The following is a 25,944-nucleotide window of genomic DNA, read 5'->3' on the forward strand; positions in this document are numbered from 1 at the left end:
AAAAAAACGGCTTTATGCGTGGAAGGAGGAAAGAAACCACAGTTCAATAGCACCTAATCATTGAGTTTGGATGATTCATTTGTCTTGTTAGGACTTTACTCTTCAATCTCTACTCTTCAGATTTTTTCACATTTTTTCTAAGAGGCACAGGACAACTGATACACTAAATGCAGAGACCTTTAGTTACCAGTTAAGGGCAACAGCTTACAGCAACTGGTGGAAGAAAACAACTAGCTTTATTCAGAATGCAGGTATTTTTACTTCAAAAAGACGAAAACACAACCTACCCTTCTGGAGGTCTGAAGGCCTCTCACTGTATCATTCATGCCCACAACCTGTTCAGCTACCCAGGAACTAGAGAGCTGTTGTTAGGCACAAACTGCTCAGCTACCTGTTATTGGCCAAATGTCAGTTTGCACAGAATTCCTGGTTTGAAACCATTGACAAACCACTTGAACAAAGTAGCAGTGTGATCATCACACTTAAATGAAAACAGTAGCTTGCTTTTACAAGTGCAAAAATTCCTCCCACAACCGTTGTGTTTAAAACAATCCTTTTTCCATTTGTTTGCAATCAAAAATACTGAAAATATCATACTTTCCTTGCAACTCACAAGAAAGTCGACACCATCTAATAAGAAGCAGCTCACATTATTGGAACTACATCTACAAACGTTTTACCATCCACCAGGGACATAGTAGAGCAATGTGTAGGATGCAGAAATTCACCAACTTCAACAGAACTTCTAAATCCATGACCGCTAATATTTAGAAGGACAAGAACAGCAGATACGTGGGAAAACCACCAACTGCAAGTACTACTTCAAGCCATTCGCCAATTGTTGGAACTATGTTGCTGTTCCTTCAGCACTGCTGCTCAAAATTCTGGAACTCTTTCCCTAACATCCAATGATGTTAACAGATAAAGAAAGCAACTCAACACCACCTTCTTAAGGACGGACAATAAATGGTAGCCCTATCAGCTACATCCACATCTAAAGAATGAACCAAAACATACACAATAAAGAAAGGATTAGGATTGTGCTGATAGTGAGATGAAGTGAAGGCACTGGGAAGGTTGAGCGGAGCATACACATTGGCATTGATCTGTTAGGCCAAATGGCTTGGTGTACAATGAATCATGGAAGAATGATTCTTATCAGAATATCCAGTCATACTCACCAGTTTAGATAATAGTTCCATATCTTCCAATAGAATTCTTAAGGTCTTCATGTATGATTCTCTGACATCTTGATTCAATTCTTCAGAATGTATTTTGGAACACATCATCTGAATCAGTGATATCTGAATCAATGAGATTTCATTCTGACTGTCATTTGGGGTAGAGTTGCTATCATGCAGCATGCTGTAACTATCTGCAGATACTGTGCCCCCAGAAAATCGATAAGTCTCATTACTTGATTCATTAGTCGGACCAAAAATGTTTGGATCACCCATGCAAACACTGGGAGAAAGCAAAGCTGCTAGCTTTGGAATGTCCTCACTGGGCCTCTCTTCCGCCAACAATTCCTTGTAGAATTGATGAAGACTTGGCAAGCATTTCCCCATCATTCTGCCTCACTGTTGGTGATCCTATATACAGGATTTAGGCTGAAATTGGAGAAAGAAAAACACAGTAAGTATGGGAAATGTAACATTGAACAATGGGAAATTGTCAGTTGTTGCAAAATAATCACTACTTGGACCTTTATTTTAAATTCATGAGCTGGGCCAGCAATTATTTTCCATCACTAGTTGTCCTTGAGAAGTTGATGATGAGCTGCCTTTTTGAATTGCTGCAGTTCATGTGATGTAGGCAGATCCACCATGTGGTTAGAGAGGGAATTCCAGGATTTTGACCTAGTTACACTGAAGGCAATATAGTTCCAGGTCAGAATGGTAGGTGGTTTGCAGGTGATGGTGTTCTCATGTGTCTGCTACTCCTGTCCTTCTAGATGATTGGGATTACGGGTTTGAAGGGTACTGTCTAAGGGTCTTTGATGAATTTCTGCAGTGCATCTTATAGATAGTACACACTGTTGCTACTGAGCATCAGTAGTGGAGGCAATCGATGTGATGCCAACTTGCTGTTTTGTCCTGGATGGTGTCAAGGTTCTTAAATGTTGTTGGGTCTGCACTAATCCAGGTACACCAGGTTTCATAATTCTTCCATCTGTGCCTTGTAGATGGGGGTCAGGCTTTGGGAGTCAGGATTAGATTAGAGTGGTCCTGGAAAAACACAGCAGGTCAGGCAGCATCCGAGGAGCAGGAGATCAGGAACGAGCCTTATTTGGGAGTGTTTACTATTTGGGATCTATCTGCAGCCAGTGAGGCTCCAAACAGAAGGACATGAAAATTGAAGCAGGACACAAGCGCCCGGACATGAAGATCACAGCAATATCCCAAGACAGCCCGGCAAGACACCACCGTCCAAAAGGAATATCAAACCTAAGTCCTGCGCCAGACCCTTACACACGCGCGTGCACCTCAGTCGGACACCATTGTTGTTCCGTCCTCCCTCCTCTCAGGATAACACGGACACCAAGCTAACAGGCCACCGGCTCCGCGCAAGCGCATAACACGGCATTTCAAACGCGTTCTGCGCGAAGCCAAAGGAGGCGCGGCGCGCGGCGGACGTGGGTGGGGCCACCTGTCGCGGTTAGGGGCGGGGCCGGACAACATGCAGACGCTGACAGAGTGCTGTCATGTCACGTGGAAGCTTGTCGGCCTGTGGAGGAAGTGAGGACTGCAGAGGCTGGAGACTACAGTCGAGAGGGTGGCGCTGGAAAAGCACAAAAGGTCAGGGCAGCATCCGAGCAGCAGGAGAATCGACGTTTCCGGCATTAGCCCTTTATCAGGAACGCTTGTAACCCTATGGAATGCTTAAGAGGGGATAGTGAAAACAAAGATAAAAATATGTAAAGGAATTGGCTGTTGAGCTGCATTCATCGGTCTGGTTACTCTTCTGAACAATAAATTGATGTTTACCACGTCTATTTTTACTAACAACAATCTAACGTTTTCCATTTTATTAAAATGAACAGTAATTTGATATTTAGCATCTGTTCATTTGTACAATATTTTTACCATTTTCATTTGTGTAGAATTGCTGTTTAACGTACACATTGGTGTGAAATATAATTTGACAGTTACCACAGATAATGGGACAAACAACTATTTTGCCAAATTAAATGAACTGAACATTGATATTTTACATTTATTCAGTCAAATAATAACTCGATATTTAACGTGTTGATCAGAATAATTATTTAACATGGATTGACCAATAATTTGACAATTACCACTTTATTGGAGTTATCATATTTATGAATTGATCAATAATTTGAAATAAAACAATGTGTTTCTCTCGCATAGCAGAGCTGGCTCAAAGATAAGTTATGGGTTGGGCTGGTCAGCCACTATCTTATTGAATGGTGGCATAAGCTGCAGGCAATGGATGTGCTAATACTGCTTCTATTTCATATTCTTGCATCAATTTCTTATCCTTGCAAATAGTGTGTCTATTTCGTGGGTCTCTCAGTCACCACTGTACCTTCAGTTGAAACCTTGCTCCAGCATTCTGATGAACCTGTGTTCAGTTACACATTCAATTAGTATTCAAATAATTTACTGTGTTTAAATGTCACTTGCACATGGGAAGAAATTTGTACTTATTGAAAAGTAAAATACTTCAGATGCTGGAAATCTGAAACAGAAATTAAAATGTAGAATATATTTAACAGACTTTGCAGTATTCTTGGGAAAATAGTCAATATTTCAGGTCTGTGATCTTTCATCAGAACATATATGCTTGTATTTTTCTTACAGGGTTTTATAGAAAGGGGAACTGCAAAATTTGCTTGCTGTCTAATTGGAGATTTCAGAATTTGTGTCAAGGGTACAATGGGTGAATGGAGGTGGGGATGGAGGTGATAGGTCAGAGGGGAGGTTGGAGCAGATTGGCAGGTAGGAGAGGTCATGAGGACAGTGCTGAGCTGGAAGGTTGGAACTGAGGTAAAGTGGGAGGAGGAGAAATGAGGAAACTGGTGAAGTCCACATTGTTGTCCTGGGGTTGAAGTGTTCCGAGGCGGAAGATGAGGCATTCTTCCTTCAGGGGTCGGGTGGTGAGGGAGCGGCGGTGGAGGAGGCCAAGGACCCGCATGTCCTTGGCAGAGGGGAAGGAGGAGATGAAATGTTGAGCCACGGAGCGTTGGGGTTGATTGGTGCGGGTGTCCCAGAGATGTTCCCTGAAGCGCTCTGCAAGGAGGCGTCAAGTCTCCCTGATGTAGAGAAGACCACATCGGGAGCAACGTATACAATAAATGACATTGATGGATGTGCAGGTGAAACTTTGATGGATGTGGATGACTCCTTTGCGGCCTTGGAAGGTGGTGAGGGAGGAGGTGTGGGCGCAGGTTTTGCAATTCCTGCGGTGGCAGGGCAGGTTGTTAGGATGGGAGGGTGGCTTGTTGGGGGGTGTGGACCTGACCAGGTAGTCACGGAGGGAACGGTCTTTGCGGAAAGGGGTGGGGAGGGAAATATATCTCTGGAGGTGGGGTCTGTTTGGAGGTGGCGGAAATGTCGGCGAATGATGCGGTTAATGCGAAGATTGGTAGGGTGGAAAGTGAGGACCGGGGGGTTCTGTCCTTGTTACGGTTGGAGGGGTGAGGTTTGAGGGTGGAGGTGCGGGATGTGGATGAAATGCGTTGGAGGGCATCTTTAACCACGTGAGAAGGGAAATTGCGATCTCTAAAGAAGGAGGCCATCTGTTGTGTTCTGTGGTGGAACTGGTCCTCCTGGGAGCAGATACGACGGAGGCGGAGGAATTGGGAATATGGAATGGTATTTTTGCAGGAGGTAGGGTGGGAAGTGGTGTAATCCTGGTAGCTGTAGGAGTCAGTGGATTTGTAATAAATGTCAGTGTCAAGTCTGTCATCATTAATGGAGATGGAGAGGTCCAGGAAGGGGAGGGAGGTGTCAGAGATGGTCCAGATGAATTTAGGATCGGGGTGGAGTGTGTCGGTGAAGTTGATGAACTACTCAACCTCCTCGTGGGAGCATGAAGTGGCATCCATGTCCTCCCACGTCCTCCAGACCAAAGGGTAGTCATGGGCACATGTATAGGCCCCAGCTATGCCTGTCTCTTGTTGGCTACGTAGAACAGTCCATCTTCCATAGTTATACCAGCACCACTTCCCACCTCTTCCTCCGCTACATTGATGACTGCATTGGCGCCACCTTGCAACCCAGCAACATTCTGAACCCTCTCCAACTTAATAATATCCTTCTATAGCAGAGTGACCAGAATTGTACACAGTATTCCAATAGTGGCCTCACCAATGTCCTGTGTATAACCTTAACATGACGTCCCACCTCCTACTCTCAATGTTCTGACCAATGAAGGCAAGTGTGCTAAACACCTTCTAAATCAGTGTCTACCTGTGATACAACTTTCAAAGAACTATGTACCTGAACCCCTAGGTCTTTCTGTTCGATAATACTACCCAGGGCCCTACCATTAACTCTATAAGTTCTGCCCTTTTGTTTTACTAAAATGCATTACTTGCATTTACTCAAATTTAGTTCCATCTGCCACTCATCAGCCCATTGGCCCATCTGATCAAGATCCCATTGTAATCTGAGGTAACCTTCTTCGCTGTCCACTACACTTTCAATTTTGGTGTCATCTGCAAACTTACTAATGATACCTCCTATGTTCACATCCAAATCATTTATATAAATGACAAAAAGCAGTGGACCCAGCACCAGCATAAAAAGTTTTGGCATTCACCAATGGCCCAATAGATAATCCATTCCTAATCCTATGAGATGACTGGAGTACAGAGTAACATAAAAATGATTGGTGTTCACTAATGGCCCAACAGATAAACCACACTCATCCACATCAATAGTGCAATTATAATGCAGAGGCTAAAATTTGTTCATGTGGGAGTTGCTGGCAAAGCATACTTAATATTCATCTCTGATTGGCCTCAAAAACACAGTGATCAGACACCTTCTTGAATCAGAACAGTCAATGGGCTGTGATATCATTATTGTTGGTGGATGTGGCAGAACTGTAGAGTTTTTAACTGATCAGGTGATTTTGGTATCGCTTAGCTGCTTACAGTATGTTACATCTCTTTATCATGCATGTTGGCACCATGTATATCACCATGATGGCACCTCATCTTAAAGTACACTTGTTCCGTATATGGTCTCCTATTACATTGTCAGTGACAGCCATAGCTTAGTTCATGCTTTTGAGTCAGAAAGTTATGGGCTCAAGTCCCACTCTGTGACTTGCCACCAAAATTGACACTCCAGTGCAGTACACAGGGGGTGCTGCATTGTCAGAGCTGCTGCCTTTCAGATGAGACATTGAGCCTCGACACTGTCTACTTCCCAAATGGACACGAAATATTCTGTGGAACTATTCTATTTATCTGCTAAACATGATAAAAGGTATCCTCATTGTGAATGGGAACATTGATCAAATATTAACTGGTAGTCATTACTGTCATCTACTGTAGATTGCGTATTTACAGCATTCTGTTTTTAGAACATAGAACATAGAACAATACAGCACAGAACAGGCCCTTCAGCCCACGATATTGTGCCGAACATTTGTCCTAGCTTAAGCACCCATTCATGTACCTCTCCAATTGCCGCTTAAAGGTCGCCAATGATTCTGACTCTGCCACTCCCACAGGCAGCGCATTCCGTGCCCCCACCACTCTCTGGGTAAAGAACCTACTCCTGACATCCCCGCTATACCTTCTACCCTTCACCTTAAATTTATGTCCCCTTGTAACACTCTGTTGTACCCGGGGAAAAAGTTTCTGACTTTTTAATTTCATTATTTCCAGCATCCAAAGTATTTTTATAATGAAGAAGTAATTTCAGTATGGGGTGAAGCAAAGTTGAGGGCTGGCAATACAAGTATGTCAGAAAGAAACAGGGAATACAACAGAAATGACTTTACTCAGAAAGTGCAGAAAATGTTAATCTTGCTATCACAGGGAGCATTCTGGATGTACTGTGGCTACAAGAGGAGGTTTCATGTGGTGGGCTGCTCTGGAAGGTTAGATCACATGGAATCCAGGGTGAGCTGGAAAGTTGGATACACAATTGGCTTGATGGTAGGAAGCAGAAAGTAATAGTGGAAGATGCTTGTCGGACTGGAGACCTGTGACCAGTGGAGTGCCTTGGGTCGGTGCTGGGCCCATTACTGTTTGTTATCTATATCAATAATTTGGATGAGAATGTACAAGGCATGATTAGTAAGTTTGCTGATGATACCAAAATAGGCAGTATCATGGACAGTGAGGAAGGTCCTCAGAAATTGCAGCAAGACCTTAATCAACTGGGGTGGTGAGCTGAGAAATGGCAAATAGAGTTTAATATTGACAAGTGTGAGGCCTTGAATTTTGGCAAGTCAAATCAAGGTAGGAGTTTCATGGTGAATGGTAGGGCCTTATGAAGTGTAGTGGAGCAGAGGGACCTTAGGAGTTCAGGTGCACAGTTCTCTGAAAGTGGAGTCACAGGTAGACAGAGCGGTGAAGAACGCTTTTTGCACACTGGCTATCATCAGTCAGGACACTGAGTATAGAAGTTCAGAAGTTATGTTGCAGGTATACAGGACATTGGTGAGGCCACACTTGAGTATTGTGTTCAGTTTTGGTCACCTTGTTAGAGGAAGGATGTTATTAAACTGGAAAGAGGGAAGAAAAAATTTACAAGGATGTTGCCAGGGCTCAAGGGTCTGAGTTATAGGGAGAGGTTGGACAAGGTAGGACTTTTTTTTCTCTTGAATGTAGGAGACTAAGGGGGGAACTTATGGAGGTATATAAGATCATGAGAGGCATGGATAGGATGAATACACTCAGTCTTTTTCCCAGGCTTGGGGAATTAAGGACTAGAGGTCATCAGTTTAAGTTTAAAAGGGAAAGAATAAAAGGAAACCTGAGGGCAACCATTTTCCACAGAGGACAGTGTGCATATGGACTGAGCTACCAGAAAAAGTGGTTGGGGCAGGTACACAACAACATTTAAAAGGCATTTGGACAAATACATGGTTAGGAAAGGATTAGAAGGATATGGGCCAAGTGCAGAGAAATAGGGTCAGTGTGGATGGACATTTTGGTCAGCATGGACCAGCTCAGGCCAAAGAGTCTGTCTCTGTGTTTTTTAGGACTCTATGCCTCTGTGACTTAGGGGTAAAAGTTCCCTGATATTGGTTCTCAGTAAGAGTTTTAGAGTCCAGAGCGAATTTTGTTAAAGATTGGTTGTGTGATTATTAAGATGGCTGGGCCACTAGCGATCCTGATTAGAACCAAGTGACCATTTAACCAGATGTTTATTTTGATTGGTTCTGATTTGGATGTTATGACGCAATTTCATAGTTTCAAACCAGATGTATTTGAACATCGCAGGTTATGCACTTTCCTGGATATTGACCTATGAGTTCTTTTATTCAGTTTAGGTCTAGTGGGATTCTTTTGTTGTCTTGAGTCCACATACCGGCAACAACTACAATATCTGACCATACTGGAATCTGTAGGTAATTTTAACTGTTTGGCCGAGATTTAGCTTTGTTTAGGGGCTTTGCTCAGGGCTGAACTGGAGTCCCTCTATTCAGGATATGTTCTCTGTGAGGCTACTCAGTTGCCTTCACTCAAATGGTGTCCCCAAGCTCAGTTGGACTGGCGAAGGTGTACAGTTCCATTGGAATACCTTGCAACTCATATGCTCCACTTGCTGCATTTTCCAATGATAAAGTGAGTTGTAGTGTCTGTTTGAAGTCCATTTGGACTTCAGCTAGTAGTAGGTGCTTTTGCATGATTATATCATTAATCCCATATACCAAGTGGTCTCTTAGCATCTCATTAAGGGTCAAACCAAAGTCATATGCCTCTGCCAGTCATCTTAACCTAGTCAAAAATCCCAACACAGATTCCCTTGGTTCTTGAATTGTCAAATAAAAATGATAGTGTCTCAGAATGAGAGGAGGCTTGGCATCATAGTATTCCTTAACTAAATCCATTCTCACTTCAAAGGTTTTATTCTCTGATGCCTCAGGGAAATTTAGGGTCCTGATAACTCAAAAAGCTGTGGGTCCACAAGCTGTCAGGAAAGTTCCTTGTTGCTTTTCGTCTACCCCAACATCACTTTCCCAGAAGAAAATGCATTCTTTCCACACACTGGCCCAATTTTCAATGGCAGGATTGAACAAGTCAAGCTCCCCAAATAACAGTGTGATGCCAGAAATGCTTACCCAATGCAAAGATGACTATTGCAAGAAATTTCTTCAGGAGCATGCTTTGCATAACTGAAATAACTCCATAGAGGCCAGTGTACTGTCACTGAGTCACCCTTTATTTATATGGGAAAAATCCTTGACACTGATCAAGCTCCCTCAGAACCAGCTCTCAAAATGTCTGACACCCCTGTTTATTTATTTTGTTAATTTTTAAAATTATATTGAATAGTACAAAATACAGATAACAATAAACAGAAAGCAGCAGTTCACAAAAAAAACACTACATACAGGGGAAGGGGCAGCAAAGCTAAACCCCAAACCCCACTATTCAACCAGATTTCAGGAAAATGAGGACAAACCTCAAATCTCACTTTCAGTCATCACAAAGGTAACAGAAACAAACATAGACAAGACAATCCAATCAAATGAGAAACAGTGCATAAAACACAGATCTAATATAGATATAAAAAAGACACCTGACACTAGTCCACACTACATACTGATCGGACCGTCCTTGGCTCACCTTCCTGTAGGACAGTTGTAGGTCTTCCGGTCTCCGGCTGCCCTGCATTCTGACCGACCCTCCCTAGGCCTGCTTTCCTCCAGGCTGGTCGTCGACCACCCAGCTCCCAGTCGCCTCGCGTATTGATCAGACTACCCCGGGCCGCTTTCCTCCAGACTGGTCAACCACCTGGCTCCCAGTCGCCCCACGTACTGACCAAACTACTCCGGGCCGCTTTCCTACGAGATGGTCATCGACCACCCAGCTCCCAGTCACCCCACATACTGACTGGACTACTCCAGGCTGCTTTTCTACAAGCTGGTCATCGACCACCGAGATCCCAGTCGCCCTGCGGACTTACCGGACTACTCCGGGCCTCTTTCCTCCAGGCTGGTCATCAACCACCCAACTCCCAGTTGCCCCGCGTACTGACTGGACTACTCCGGGCCGCTTTTCTACAAGCTGGTCATCGACCAACCAGCTCCTAGTCGCCCTGCGTACTGACCGGACTACTCGAGGCCGCTTTCCTATGAGCTGGTTGTTGGCCTTCCGGTCTCTGGCCACCCTGCATACTGACTGACCCTCCCCAGCCTGCGTTTCTCCAGCATGGTCATCGGTCACTGGCTCCCGGTCACCCCGCATACTAACCAAACCACCCCCAACCTGCTTTCCTGCAGTTGGGCTGTCGGTCTTCCAGCACCCAACCACCCCACGTACTGACTGACCCTTTCCCCTGGTCGCCCGGCTCCCAGCATCCCTGCGTATTGACTGGTCCTCCCCCGGTTGTCCTTCCTACAGGTTGCATCAGCCACCTGGCTCAGCCTGCCCACGTACTGACCGGCCTGCCCTATACCAGCTTTCCTGAGAGGATGCTATCAGTTGCCTGACTCTGCCCACCCATGTACTGACAGGCCCCTCCTGGGACATCCCTGTTTACACGTCAGCCAGGACTCCTTGACTGGACCAGATTATCAGCCCCAATCTGGCAACTCGTTTTCTATGAGGTTCACCTGGCTGACCTTGTCACAATCACTCCTATTGGTTTTCGCGATGGACTGGGCTGCATTCATTCTTGAAGGTTGGAGTCAATATGCAAATAATGTTCGTTGTAAATGTGGTTAAAAAGTTGTGGGGATATGAAGCTTGCTTATATGCACTCTTAGAAACTCAGTACCAGGTCATTGTCTACTCCTTCACTGTAGCATTACAGCCAATGAGCAGTTCAATACATTCAAAGCTAAGGTTTTCTAGCAACCAACTCCCATAGCAAAACATGTCTTTCCATCTTTTAAGATCAATGTCAGGATCCTGGTTAATCTTTTTGGACCTTGCAAATCTTCTCTTGATGAAAGCAAACATAATATACAAAATTTATTGTTATCTCAAATTTGCTAGATCAATCTTGGGGCTGAGGAAAAGAATATAATAAATAGAGCTATAGCAGGGTAGGTCAGAACTCTTGTTCCACGTGGGAACTCATGATGATTTTCTAATCCTGGTTAATTACATAGTATTGTTGACTAAAACAGCTCATGCATTGGAGCTAGTATCATTGTGACACATCTAAGAGGTTTGTGGATAGCATGTTTAACGATGCAGTCACTTTGCATCTTATAGATATGCAGGAAGAGGGAAAATAAGTGAAATAACAGGGAGTCAAGAAGAAACAGGCAGATAGTGCAGGAATCCTGTGAAGTAATTTCAGTCACCAACCAGTGTTCTATTGTGAATAGCATTGAGATAGAATCCCTACAGTGTGGAAGCAGGCCTTTCAGCCCATTGGGTCCACACTGACCCTCCAAAGAGCATCTCACCCAGACTTACCCCAATCCTAATCCCTGTAACCCTGCATTCCCTATGGCTACTCCAACTAACCTCCGCATCTCTGGACATTAGGGGCAATTTACATGGCCAATCCACCGAACCTGCACATCTTTGGACTATGGGAGGAAATCAGAGCACACACAGGGTACACATGCAGACACGGGGAGAAGGAGCAAACTCCACACAGTTGCCTAAAGGTGGAATCAACGCCAGGTCCTGGCACTGTAAGGCAGCAGTGCTAACCACTGAGCCACTATGCTGCCCAGTTGTGGTGGGGGTATAGGTTCAAAGCCTAGTACAAGCACCATAGCAAATAACAGAAATGGCATTCAACAGTAATATCAAGCAGCACTCCTTCAGAAATAACCTGGTCACTGACACTCTGTTTGAATTCAACTTGGCTCCTGATCATATTAGGTCTTTGTCTACATATGGACAAAACAGCTGAATTACAGAAAGTGGACTATGCTTGACATCAAGGCTGCATTTGACTGTGTGGCATTAAGGAACCCTACTAAAAACTGGAGTCAATGGGAATCAAGGCGAAAACTCTCCGTTGACTAGAGTCACATCTTGGCACAGGAAGATGTTTGTGGTCAATCATTACAGCTCCAGGACATCAAGAGTTCCTCAGGGTTATGTCCAAGGTCCAAACATCTTCAGCTCCTTCAATTACTTCCTTCCATCAAAATGTGAAAGAAGGAAGGTTCATTGATGTTTACATAATACAGCACAACTTCAGCTCATTGAGTCTGTGCCAACCTACCTACACTAATCTCTCTGTCCAGCATTTGGCCAATTGCCTTGAATTACATGTCAAATGCTCTTCCACAAACATCTTAAAAGTTGTGAGATTTCTTGCCTTTACCATCCTGCCAGGAAAGGCATTTCAGATTCCCACTGCCTCCTGGGTGAAAACAATTTTCCTCAAGTCTCCACTAAACCTTCTATCCGTCAACTTAAAATTACGACACCTCATTATTGACCCTTCAACTGAGGGCAACAGCTACTTCCTTCCATCCTGCCCATGCCCCGCATAATTTTATCGGGTCCCCTCACCGTTCCTTGCTTTAAAGAAAGCCCATCCACCTCTCTTCAAAGTTAAAATCCTCCATCCAAAGCAATATCTAGTGAATCTTCTTTGCACCTATTTCCTGCCTTTCGTGAGGCAACCAGAACTGCACACAGTACTCCACGTGCAGCCTCAGCAAAGTTTTGTGCAGTTCCAACAAAACCTTTCTGCTCTTAAAATCTATGCCATTATTGATGAAGGCAAGTATCCTGTATCTCTTCTGAACCAGCCTATTACCTTCCTGTAATCTCTTCCTCATTATTAACCACCCAGCTAATCTTCGTCTACCAGCAAACTCACTTGTCGTTGCCCCCCCCCCAACATTCTGATTCAAACGGTTGATGTATACTGCAAACAAAAAGAGATCCAGCACTGATGCCTGTGTTACGTCACTGGACACTGGTTTCCAGCCATACAAACAGCCTTGTTCTTCGACATGGCAGTGGTTGTGGGCTTGGAAGGTGCTGTCAAAGGATCTTTGGTGCATTTTTTCATCGTGTAGATAGTATACACTGCTGCAACTGAATGTCTGTGTGGAGGGAGTGGAGTGTTGTTAGATCAGCACTATCTAGGCAAATGACTTGTGCCTTGAAGATGGTGGACAGGCTTTGGGAAGTCAGAAGGTGGGTTACTGCAGTTTTTGGAGCTACTGATCTGCAGTTGTGACTACTGCATTTATACGGTGAGTTCAATTGAATTTCTGGTCAATGGTAACCCAAGGATGTTGATATTGGGGTTGCAGTGATGGTAACACCCTTGAATGTCAAGGACAGTGATTAGATCATCTCTTATTGGAGTTGGCCTTAGTCTGTTCTTTGTGTGGCACAAATGTTACTTGTCACAGGTCAGAATGGATTGTTGCATTTGAACATGGACTGTTTCAGTATCTGAGGAGACACGAATGGTGCTGAACATTGCGCAATCATCAGCAAACATCCCTACTTCTGACAATATGATAGAGGAAGGGTTATTGATGAAGCAGCTGAAAGTGGTTGGGCCTAGACTGGGTAACTACTGCTGAGATGTCCTGGAGCTGAGATGACAGACCTCCAACAACCGCAACATATATGCGGTATGACCTTAACTCGTGAGAGTTTGCCCCCTGACGCCCATTGATTCTAGTTCTGCTAGAGGTCCTTGATGCCACTCCTGGTTGAATGCCCTGATGTCATGGGGTGTCACTTTCACCTCACCTCTGGAATTCAGCTCTTTTGTCCACATTTGAACCAAGGTTGTAATGAGATCAGGAATGGAGTGGCTCTGACGGAAGCCAAACATGCATCACTTAGCAAGCTATTGCGGGTGCTGTTTGATAGCATTATTAATTACCCCTTCCATCACTTTACTCATGATCGAGAGTAGACTGATGGGTGGTAATGGTCAGATTGGACTTGTCTTGCTTTTTGTGTACAGTTCATAGCTAGGAAACTTTCCACCATTGTCAAGTAGCTGCCAGTGTTCTAACTGCTGGAAGAGCTTGGCTAGGGGAGCAGCAAGTTCTGGAGTTGTTCGATACTACTGCTAGAATGTTGCCAGCCTCTTCAGTATTTAGTATCTCCAACTGTTTCTTGATATCATATAGAGTGAATCTAACTGACTGAAGACTGGTATCTGTATTGCTGGGGAACACAGGAGGAGGCCGAGGTGGATCATCCACTTGGCACTTTTGGCTGAAGATTGCTGAGAATGTTTCAGCATTATCCTTTGCACTTGTGTATTGGGCTGTTCCATCATTGAGGATGGGGATATTTGCGGACCTCCTCCTCCAGTGGGTTGTTTAATTGTCCACCATCATTCACAACTGGATGTGGCAAGACTGCAGAGCTTAGATCTGATCCATTGATTAGATCCATCACTTAGCTCTGGCTATCACTTCCTGCTAATGCTGTTTGGGGGAATGCAAGTGGTCTTGTTTGGTAGCTTCACCAGGTTGCCACTTCATTTTCATGTATGCCTGTTGCTGTTCCTGACATGCCGGCCTGCAGTCTCCATTGAACCAAGGTTGATCAACTGGATTGATGGTAATAGATGAGCGCGACCATGAGGTTGCGGATTTTGCTGGAGTACAATTCTGCTGCTGATGGCCCACAGCCTCTCATGGATGTCCAGTCTTGAGTTGCTAGATCTGTTCAAAGTCTGTTTCATTTCGCATGATAGTGGCACATAACACAATTGAGTGTATTCTCAATGTGAAGGCGGGACGTTGTTTCCACAAGGACTGTGTGGTGGTCACTCTTACTGTTATGCATCTGCAAATGCATCTGCAGCGGCAGATTGGTAAGGATGAGGTTGAGTATATTTTTCCCTCATTGAATCCCTCACCACCTGTTGAAGACCCAGTCTAGCAGCTATGTCCTTTCGGACCCGACTAGTTCGATCAGTAGTGTTGTTGCCAAGCGACTCTTGGTAATTAACATTAAAATTCCCCACGAGAGTGCATTTTGCACCATTGCCAACCTCAGTTGTGTTGCTCCACATGAAGGAGTACTGACTCATCAGCTGAGGGAGGATGGTGCACAGTAATCAGCAGGAGGTTTGCTTGCCCATGTTTAACCTAAAGCCATGAGACTTAATGGGGTCCGGAGTCAATATCAAGGACTCCTGGGACAACTCGCTCCTGGATGTGTACCACTCTGCTGTCACTATTGCTCGGTCTGTCCTGCTAGTGGGACAGGACAAATCCAGGAATAATGATGGTGGTATCTGGGACATTGTCTTTCAGGTATGATTCCGAGAATATGACTATGTCATCAGGCTGTTGCTTGACTAGTCTGTGAGACAGCTGTCTCAATTTTAGTAGTAGCCCCCAGATGTTAGTGAGGGAGGTTTTACAGAGTTGACAAGTCTACTTCTGTCATTGTTATTTCCGGTGCCTAGGTTGATGCTGGGTGGTCTGCCCAGTTAATTTCTTTCTTGAAACTTTGTAGCGATTGATCCAACTGAATGGCCATGTCTGAGGGCGGATAAGAGTCAACTACATTGCTGTGGGTCTGGAGTCACATGTAGGCCAGATCAGGTGAGGATGGCAGATTTCCTCCCCGAAGGACATCAGTGAATTAGATGGGTTTTTCTGGCAATTAACAATGGTTTCATGGGAATCAGTTGATTCTTAATTTCAGGTATTATTTTGTTGAATTCAAATTCCATCATTTCCCATGGCCAGATATGAACACGGGTGCCCATAACATTAGCGGAGTTTCTGCTTTAATAGTCTAGCAATAATATCCCGAGGCATCACCTCCCCTTAATTCCATCACCTTCAACATTGGGCAGCATGGTGGCTCAGTGGGTAGTATTGCTGCCTCGCAGCACAAGGTGACTCGGGTTCGATTCCAGCCTCGGGCAACTGTATGGTGTTTGCATAATCTCCCCTTGTCTGCATGGGTTTCCTCTGGGTACTCTGGTTTCCTCCCACAGTCCATGTGCAGGTTAGATGAATTGGTCATACTAAATTGCCCTGTAGTGTTCAGGAATGTGTAGGTTAGATGCATTATTCAGAGTTAATTGGGGAGTAATAGGGTAGGGGAATAGGTCTGCGTGGGATACTCTTCAGAGGGTCAGTGTGGACTTGTTGGGCCAAATGGCCTGTTTCCACACTGTAGAGATTCTATGAACATTTACTCAAGTCACTATCGATGCACAGTTGCAACAGTATATGCCATGTTTTCATCAAACCCATGTTTCAATGCATGCCCTAAACCCATCTATCTGAACTATAGTGCTTGTTGCATTAAAATTGAAGCCATTCAGCCTCGCCTAATCACAAGAATTCCATATAGCTGAACTCTCTCCTGAGTCTTGGTTCCTTTACTATATTTTTCCCTGTCCCTATCATACTGATGCTGTGTGTCCCCCTTGCCTTCCAACTAGTTTAAACTCCTCCAAATGCCACTAGTGAACCAATATGCAAGCATGTTGGTCCCATTCTGTTTCAGGTGTAGACCATCACCAGAATGGTCCATGAATGTAAAACCCTCCCTCCCACACCAACTCTTGAACCTCATATTCATCTGTCTAATGTTCAGCACCATTTGTGACTCCTCAAATAATGATGCAGCCCATGTCCATATACAGCAAAACCTGGACAAACTTCAGGCTTGGGCTGTTATATGGCAAGTACTATTCACACCACATATACCAAGTAATGACCATCTCCAATACCAACCACTGATATTTAATGGTGTTACCTTCACTATATCCTTCACTATCAACAACCTGGGGGGTTATCATTGATCAGAAACTGAACTAAATCAGCCACAAGTACGATGGCTACAAAAGTAGGGCAAACACTACAAAGATACTGCAGCGAGCAGCTCTCTCATGTCTCTCTAATACTTGTTCACTAGCTACATGGCAGAAGTCAGGAGTTTGATGGAATGTGTTTTGGCTTTCATTAACAAGGGGATCGAATTTAAGAGCCACGAGGTTTTGCTACAGCTCTACAAGTCCCTGGTGAGACCACACTTGGAATATTGTGTCCAGTTCTGGTCGCCCTACTATAGGAAAGACACAAAGGCTTTGGAGAGGGTGCAAAGAAGGTTTAACAGGTTTGCCTGGAGGGCTTGTCTCATAAAGAGAGGTTGACTAAGCTCGGATTTTTCTCTCTGGAGAGAAGGAGGAAGAGAGGTGACATGATCGAGGTATACAAGGTAATGAGAGGCATGGATAGAGTCAATAGCCAGAGATTTTTCCCCAGGGCAGGATTGACTGGCATGAGGGGGTCATAGTTTTAAGACATTAGGAGAAAGGTATAAAGGACACGTCATAGGTAGGTTCTTTACGCAGAGTTGTGAATGTATGGAATGCTTTGCCATCAGTCGTGGTGAAAGCAAAGTCACTAGGGACATTTAAGTGAGTACTGGACACGCACATGTACAGCAGTGAATTGAGGGGTGCGTAGGTTAGTTTATTTTATTTTACATTAGGATTAATCCTTGGCACAACATCGTGGGCTGAAGGGCCTGTTCTGTGCTATACCTTTCAATGTTCTCCACTTGTCTGGACAATTGCAATTTCTACAATACTCAAGAAGGTCATTCAGGACAAAGTGACCCATTTGATTAACACACTAACTAACCAATGGTTAGTGTCACCATCAATTCACCATTGATGCACAGTTGCAGCAGTGTGTGTCATTTACAAGATGCACTGTAGCAATTCATACAAGTTCTTTCAACAGGACCTTGCAAACTTGTGATTGCCTAATAGTACTGTCACTGGACTGTCAATCCAGAGACTCAGATAATGTTCTGGAGACATGGTAGATGGTGGAATTTGATTTTGATAAAAATCTGGGGCAGCAAGGTGTGCAAGTGGTCAGCATTGCTGCCTCACAGCAGCAGGGACCTGGGTTTGATTCCAACCTCGGGCCACCATCTGTGAAGTTTTCTTCCAGCTTATCCGGTTTTCTCCCACAATCCAAAGATGTGCAGGTTAGAGTGAATTGGCCATGCTAAATTGCCCATAGTGTTCAGGGATATGCAGGCTAGTTGTATTATCCATGGGAAATGCATAGATGGGTCTGGGTGGGATGCTTTTCAGAGAGTCAGTGTACACTTGATGGGCTGAATGGCCTGCTTCCACACTGTAGGGATTCTATGATGATTCTATGTCACATGTAATGAGATACAGTGAAAAGTATTGTTTTGTGTGCTGTACAGCTGAATCATACCCTACATAAGTCCATCATGGTAATACAACAGAACGCAGAATATATTGTTACAGATACAGAGAAGGTGCAGAGAAAGATCAACTTTAAAATATGAGCGGTCCGTTCAAAAGTCTGATAATAGGGAATCTATTGGTGCATGTTTTCAACCTCTTATATCTTCTGCTCAATGGAAGAGGGTGGAAGAGAATATAATCGGGGTGGGGCAGGTCTTTGATTAGGTTGATTGCTCTCCAAAAGCAGTGGGAAGTATACATAAGAGTCAGTGGATGGAAGGTTGGTTTGCATGATAGACTGGGCTGCCATTCAGAATTCTCCGTAATTTCTTGCAGTCGAGAGCAGAGCAGTTGTTATGCCAACCTGGAATGCATACAGATAGGATGCTTTGTATGGTGCATCTATAAAAATTGATAAGTCATTCTGGACATGCCAAATTTCCTTCACCTTTTGAGGAAGTAGAGGCATTGGTGTGCTTTCTTGACTATAACATGGACGTGGATGGGCCAGGACAAGTATTTGGTGACATTTACTCCTGAAACCTTGAAGCTCTCGACCACCACTAGCTCAGCACCACTGATACAGACAGGAGTGTGTCCTCTCCTCTGCTTCATCAAATTGCTAACCAGTTCCTTTTGTTTTGCTGACATTGATGGAGAGATTGTTGTCTTTACATCCATACCACTGAGCTCAGTATCTCTTTCCTGTACTCTGCCTCGTTTTGTTTAAGATCCGACCCACTACAGTGGTGTGTTATGAAGGTGTAGAAGTGTACTGTACCTTTAAGAGAGTGAAGAACTTAGAGAGGCACACAGACAGTTGGCGAAGTTACGTTGTAACATTTGGTCCAGCACCTAGAGTAACTGGTTGCCTGGATACAAAAACAAATTTGAATTAGGCCAATCAGTTTAATTATACCCCAAAAATACCAAGCTCCAATCAAGTTTGAACTTAATATGTTGACAATATTAAAAGCCAAAGACACAATCCGATGCTTTGGTGGTATAAGACCAGAAAAACTTGAACAGTTGAGAGAGAACTGCCAAACTTCCAACATCTGCAGACTGCCCAGAAAATTAGCTCTTTTAAAGGCACCTTTATCAATCAGTGACCTGTGAAATAGAAAATCCCTAAGAAGAAGAAAATCTACAAATGAAGAAACCAAAGACGATTTGACAACTGGCTGGTTTTGAAATTTGAATTTTGGTAAATCTTAATCGGGGGTTTTATCGGACCCATGTGAAAGGCCTCAGGTGTTTCCATTGTGATAAAATGGACACGTAAAGTCACAGTGCTGGTCGTTAAAGAAAGGCACTATGGGAAAAGACGTGGTAAAAGAAGTTAAGTCAGTGGCATTAGTAAAGGTCATAATTCTGGAAGTAATTCCATTACGGAGTAGCAAGGCCAAAATGGTGGTAGAGGAGTTAGTAGCTTTCGTTACATGGTATGGGCTATCCAGAGAGATTCAGTTGGACCAAGGGTCAAATTTTACTGCTTGGCTGTTTAAGGAGGTTATGGGTAGCTTAGGTATACAGCACTTTAAATCCAATATTAACCACCAAACCAGTTTCAGCTACACCAAAATTTTCAAAACCTTTTAAAGTCGCCATCGATGCTTGCAACATAGGAGTTGAAGCTGTAATCCTCCAGGAAGATGAGGATGAGATTGAACTGCCAGCTGGTTACTTTTTAAAGGAGATCCACCAGATTAACTACTCCACGATCAAAAAAGAACTATTAAGTTTGATACTGGCCTTACAACATTTTCGTGTGTATGTCACGAACAACATGTCAGAGACAGTTGTGTACATGGATCACAATCCGCTTACCTTCTTAGAACGCTTAAAAGACAAGAATGAGACTATTTCAGTGAAGTCATATCTTACACTCTTTTAATTTAAAAACTGTACATGTTGCGGGTCATAAGAATGTATTCGTAGATGTGTTATGCAGATTTAACTGATAATGCTTAGATGAGATTTGTATTTATTTATATACATACAGGTATATGGGAAGAAGCTAAGATGAACTTAGATTAAAGTTATCAGTATTTCAAGGTAATGTGTTTAAATAACAAGAAAAATGAAGCCATCTCTTCGTTATGATGGTTTTATTTCTTAAAGAGGGAGGTGTTATGAAGCTGTAGAAGTGTACAGTACATTTAAGAGAGGCACACAGAGTGCTGGCGAAGTTATGTTGTAACATTTGAACCAGCTGGTTGCCTGGGTATAAAAACAAATTTGAATTTGGCCAATCAGTTTAAATTATACCTCAAAAATACCAAACTCCAATCGAGTTTGAATTTAGTATATTGACAATCTTAAAAGCCAATGACAAAATCTGATGCTTTGGGGGTGTAAGACCGGGAAAACCTGAACAGTTGAGAGAGAACTGCCAAGCCTCCAACATCTGCAGACTGCCCGTAAAATTAGCTCTCTTAAAGGTACCTTTATCAGTGACCTGTGAAACAGAAATCCCTAAGAAGAAAATGATTAGATTAGATTCCATACAGTGTGGAAACAGACGCTTCTGCCCAACAAGTCCACACTGACCCTCCGAAGAGCAACCCACCCAGATCCATTCCCCTACATTTACCCCTGACTAATGCACCTAACACTATGGGTAATTTAGCATGGCCAATTCACCTGACCTGCACATCTTTGGACTGTGGGAGGAAACCAGAGCACCCAGAGGAAACCCATGCAGACATGGGGAGAATGTGCAAACTCCACACAGTCGCCCAAAGGTGGAATCAAACCTTGGATCCTGGTGCTGTGAGGCAGCAGTGCTAACCACTGAGCTGCCTGTTAATCTACAGAGGAAGATACCAACAGAAGATTTGACAGCTGGTTGGTTTTGGAATTTGAATTTTGGTAAATCTTAATCAGGGGTTTTATCGGACCAGTATTATAGAAAGGAAAATACGTGATAAATTAGAGGAAGGGGTTATTCATTAATTATTCTCTATTAGACTTTAAAAAGTAAAGTTGTTACTTTTTACTTTAAATAGTGACTTATGGGAATAGTTCTTGGCCTCTCAAATTTTCAGAGATGACTGCAGGGGATAAATCTTTTCTGTGTTGCTAGTTTAAATTAGCAGAGGGGATTTACCCCGTGTCATAACAGGTGTTATCAGCAAACTTGTGAATGGAGTAACAGTTGAATTTTTCCACACAATCGTATAATGAGTATAGTAAGGGGCTGGATACGCAGCTTTGCAGGGCATCAGTGTTGAGGATTATTGTGAAGGAGGTCTTGTCACCTATCCTTACTGATTATGATCTGTGCGTCAGGAAATCGAAGATTCAGTTGCAGAGGGGGAAGCAAAATCCTAGGTCTCGGAGTTTGGAGATGGGTTTAGCTGGAATTATGCTGTCGAAGGCAGAGTTAAAGCCAATAATTAGTAGTCTGAGATAGGTGTCCTTGTTATCCACATGTTCCAAGGATGAGTATCGGGCCAGGGAGATGGTGTCTGCCAAGGATGTGTTGCGATGGTAGACAAATTGTAGTGGATCAAGGCAGTTGATGTGTGCCATTATTAACCTCTTGAAGTATTTCATAATGGTGAATGTCAGAGCCACCCGGTGGTAGGCATTAAGGCACGCAAAATAATCAGAAAATGCACTGAGCTCATTAGGGAAGGACATATTGTTGCCAGCGATTCTTTGCTTTGTTGCCCTTTACTTAGGTAAGCCTTGCCAAAATCGACATGTGGTTAGTCTGGGACTCTACCTTAGTTTGGTATTGTCTCTTGACATCCCTGATAGCTTTGCAAAGGGAGTACCTAGATTTTTTGTATAGTTTAGGGTCGCCTGACTTGAATGCCTCAGACCTGAACTTCAGTAGGGAATGGATCTCTTGATTCATCCATGATTTCCAGTTGGGGAACATTCAGATTAACTTCTTTGGCACATTGTCCCTCTACATACTTGCTGATGAAGTCTGTGATGGTAGTGGCACACTTATTTAGGTTGGCCACTGAGTTCTTGAATATGGACCAGTCCACTGACTCCAAGCAATCACAAAGGAGCTTATCCATTACCTCAGACTGGCACCTTCTTCTTTGGATGCTTTCATCTTTGGATTATTCCCAGTACCATGCTTAAGTTAGTATAGAAATAGGTGAATTGAGCAGGTGGAAGAACAGTTTGAAGAGATGGTGTTGAAGGGAGTATTTTAGACACTTGATGAATTAGGACTGCTTCTGGGGGAGATGGAACCTGTTCAGGCAGGACAGGTTGCATCTAAACAGAGCTGGAACCGGTGTCCTTGAAAGTCGATTTGCCATGTTATTAAGAAGGATTTTGTTATATATGTACCTTTCCTTTAACAGAATTCACCTTAAGGTTTCCATGTGTTTTGCATGGACAATGTTGCAACTCAGCCTATCATATGATATGAAAGGGGTTGGTAAACAACGAGATAATGGACAGCAGGCCAGAACAGAAGAAAAGCTGAATCAGACATAATAAGGTGAGTATGCATGCTGCACACACAGAAATCAGTTGCTTTGCTTTAATGTCTATCAAAGTGTCCTCCCGTTTCCTCCCTGTCAAAGCAAAATGCTCAGAGACACAGCATGGCTTTACCTCCTTCATCTTTATTCCAGGCCTGGAGGGTGACAGAATGATCGCCCAAGTGCACAGGGACATGAGTTCTCGGTCTTCTCTTCATCATTCTCTTAATGAATTATATAGTCACTTTACAAGGAGGATCCTGATGAGACAATATATATATTGATTAGGTGACCGGTATAATCAGCAAGTGTCAATAGTTGAGATTAAGCCCATCTGGCATTTTACAAGGAATACTGGCTTCACATAATGAATACTTTTCACCTTAACCCATTACCCTTGCCTCCAGCACCCCATTGTTAACTGCAAATTCTTATCTGATCTGAGTCATGTTCAGCTGAACCTCTTGCCGGACCTGTGAAGTTGAACATTCAGAAAGCAACTTAATTGAGAGGTGAAACACGTGGTTGACAGTATTAAATGTATGAGTTAACCCTCCTCTTCTTTTAAAGATTGTTAATTGAAAACATAGCTTGCTAATAAGCAGATGGATCCCACTTGAGAAAGGCAAATTAACATTGTGTGTGCAAACTGGCCATAATAAGTTCCAGGCAGTGGGCCACAGAGGAGGCTGTTATAGCCAATTGCCTGCCCCTCTTCTGCAGTTACATCCGAGCCCAGGTGTCTCTGTAGGAGCATGTGCTTGGTAGAGCAAGCATATACACACACACTCACTCAACTCACTCTCTCTCCCTCACATGCACGTATACAACACATGTTAGTCTATAATTTGAATTTGCATTTGCAGAATTGTGTTTACAGATACATTCTATTCTGTTCAAAAAGCGCACTATCTGCAGGCAATCAATCCATGTGACATTTTATAAATTCCTACTTTGGAAATAGAACCAGTCTGACTCAAGACTAGAATACAGACAGACACTAACCTCACACCTTTAATGCATTGTCTGAGCTGAGATGTCACTTTTTTTTAAAAAAACCTTAAGTTATCCTGGGAATGTGATTTGAAAGAAGTTTTGGGATTTACATATTAATGAATCGTTTCCGCAACCCATTCTAAAAGATGAAAGACTTAACAACAATCTAGGTGTGTTTAATATATCATGTCAGTTGCATGACAGTATAATCTTTTGCTGTAAATTCTGTGCCTTATGATCCTGCCCCACTAGTTACCTGATGAAGGACCAGCGCTCAGAAAGCTAGTGGTTCTAAATAAATCTGTTGGACTATAATTTGGTGTTGTGTGACTTTTAACTTTGTCCACCGCAGTCCAACACTGGCACCTCCACAAGGAGAAATAAGGAAGTCTTGTTAATTTATTTAACATTAATTTAGACATAGATGGAATACTGTGAGCAGTTTTGGTCACCACACTGTTGGAAGAACGTGATTGCACTGGACAGAATGCAGAGGAGAATCACCAGGATGTTGCCTGGGATGGAAAATCTTAGTTATGAGAAGAGACAGAATAGGGTGGGCTTGATTTCTCTGGCGCAGAGGATGCTAAGGGGGCATCTGTTTAAGATATACAAAATTAGGAGGAATATAGATGGAGTACAGCATGAGAATCTCTCACCATGCAGGCAAGTCTCAGAGGATATACTTTTAAGGTGAGGAGCAAGTGGTTAAAAGGAGATCTGAGAAAGACTTTTTACAGTCAGAGGGTGATAGAAATATGGAATGTGATGGTGGAGGTAGATAACTTAGCAACATTTAAGAAGTATCAGGATGAAAACTTAAAATGCCAGGGCATACAGGCTATGGACCAACAGGTAAATTGGATCAATGTCGGTGTTTGTTGTTCTTCGTTTTCTCGGCAGCAGTTTGAATGGGAGGAGCGACAGCGAGGACCAGAGGCCCAACAGGAAGATATATTTAAAAGATATAAAAGCTTACCTTGTGTATAGGTGGAGTGCATACTGTGCAGGAGCGGACACGGGAATGCTGGGTAAGTGAGGCTTTATACTTGGGTGGTTGCTTTACCTGAAACATTACTCGGGTAGGGTCTTCCCAACTGTCCTTCTCCTCCTCTAACCAAAAAAAGGTTCTGTGCACCGGATTGGTAAGGTGACTAGTTTCTTTTTGTATTTTGGTTTTTCAGTAGCCTCATTGGGAATTTAGAATAGTGGGAATGGAGGTTAGGGCAGTTGAATGTTTCTCCTGCAGAATGTGGGAGGTAAGGGTCTCCACTAATGGCCCTGCTGACTGCATCTGTGGGAAGTGCACCCAACTCCAGCTCCTTGAAAACCACGTTAGGGAACTAGAGCTGGAAGTGGATGAACTTCGGATCATTCAGAACGCGGAAGGGATTATTGAGAGGAGTTACAGGGAGGTAGTCACTCATCAGGTAAAAGAAGAATGTAGATGGGTTATCAACGGGGATGGAAAGGGAACTGGCAGGCAGTGCAGGGATCCCCTGTGGCCGTTCCCCTCAACAACAAGTACAATATTTTGGATACAGCTGGGGGGGTGACGACTTACCAGGGGTAAGCAATGGGACAGACTATTGCTCAGAAGGGAAGGGAGAAGAGGAGCAGAGGGATAGTCATTGGGGACTCCATAGTTCGGGGGACAGATAGGAGGTTCTGTGGGAACAAGAGAGACTCATGGTTGGTGTGTTGCCTCCCAGATGCCAGGGTTCATGGTGTCTCTGAGTGTGGTTTCGGGATCCTTGAGAGGGACGGGGAGCAGCTCCAAGTTGTGATCCACATAGGCACCAATGATATAGGTAGGAAGAGAGATGGGGATTTAAGGCAGCAATTCAAGGAGCTAGGGTGGAAGCTGAGAGCTAGAACAAACAGAGTTGTTATCTTTGATTTGTTGCCTGTGCCACATGCTAACGAAGCCAGGAATAGGGAGAGAGAGGAGTTGAACATTTGGCTATAGGGATGGTACAGGAGGAAGGGTTTTGGATTCCTGGATAATTGGGGCTCTTTCTGTGGTAGGAGGGACCTCTACAAACAGGATGGTCTTTACCTGGACCAGAAGGGTACCAATGTCCTGGGAGGGGGCAAAATTTGCTAATGCTTTTCGGGAGGGATTAAACTAATTCAGCAAGGGATGGGAACCGAATTTGTAGTTCGAG

General features: G+C 43.6%; 1 protein-coding gene across 3 annotated transcripts in view; it reads right to left on the bottom strand.

The window, feature by feature from the left end:
- The window catches only part of lins1 (lines homolog 1), a 64,412-nt gene that overhangs the window by 34,263 nt on the left and 4,205 nt on the right, over positions 1-25,944 (bottom strand). The window contains exons 2-4 of one of the 3 annotated variants that reach the window (XM_087981334.1): positions 22,914-23,040; positions 19,105-19,195; positions 1,182-1,610 (exon numbers count right to left, since the gene is read on the bottom strand). In XM_087981334.1, the coding sequence (XP_087837460.1) occupies positions 1,182-1,571 (390 nt within the window). In that variant the 5' untranslated portion in view covers positions 1,572-1,610; positions 19,105-19,195; positions 22,914-23,040. Of the gene's footprint in view, positions 1-1,181; positions 1,611-2,447; positions 2,565-19,104; positions 19,196-22,913; positions 23,041-25,944 lie in introns of those variants that run through there. The other 2 variants (XM_043677649.2, XM_043677650.2) reach the window with 2 other exon arrangements.

The sequence above is a fragment of the Chiloscyllium plagiosum genome, unplaced genomic scaffold, assembly GCF_037043375.1.
Source record: "Chiloscyllium plagiosum isolate Xiang-an unplaced genomic scaffold, Cpla_swu_hap1 HiC_scaffold_39, whole genome shotgun sequence".
Taxonomy (NCBI): domain Eukaryota; kingdom Metazoa; phylum Chordata; class Chondrichthyes; order Orectolobiformes; family Hemiscylliidae; genus Chiloscyllium; species Chiloscyllium plagiosum.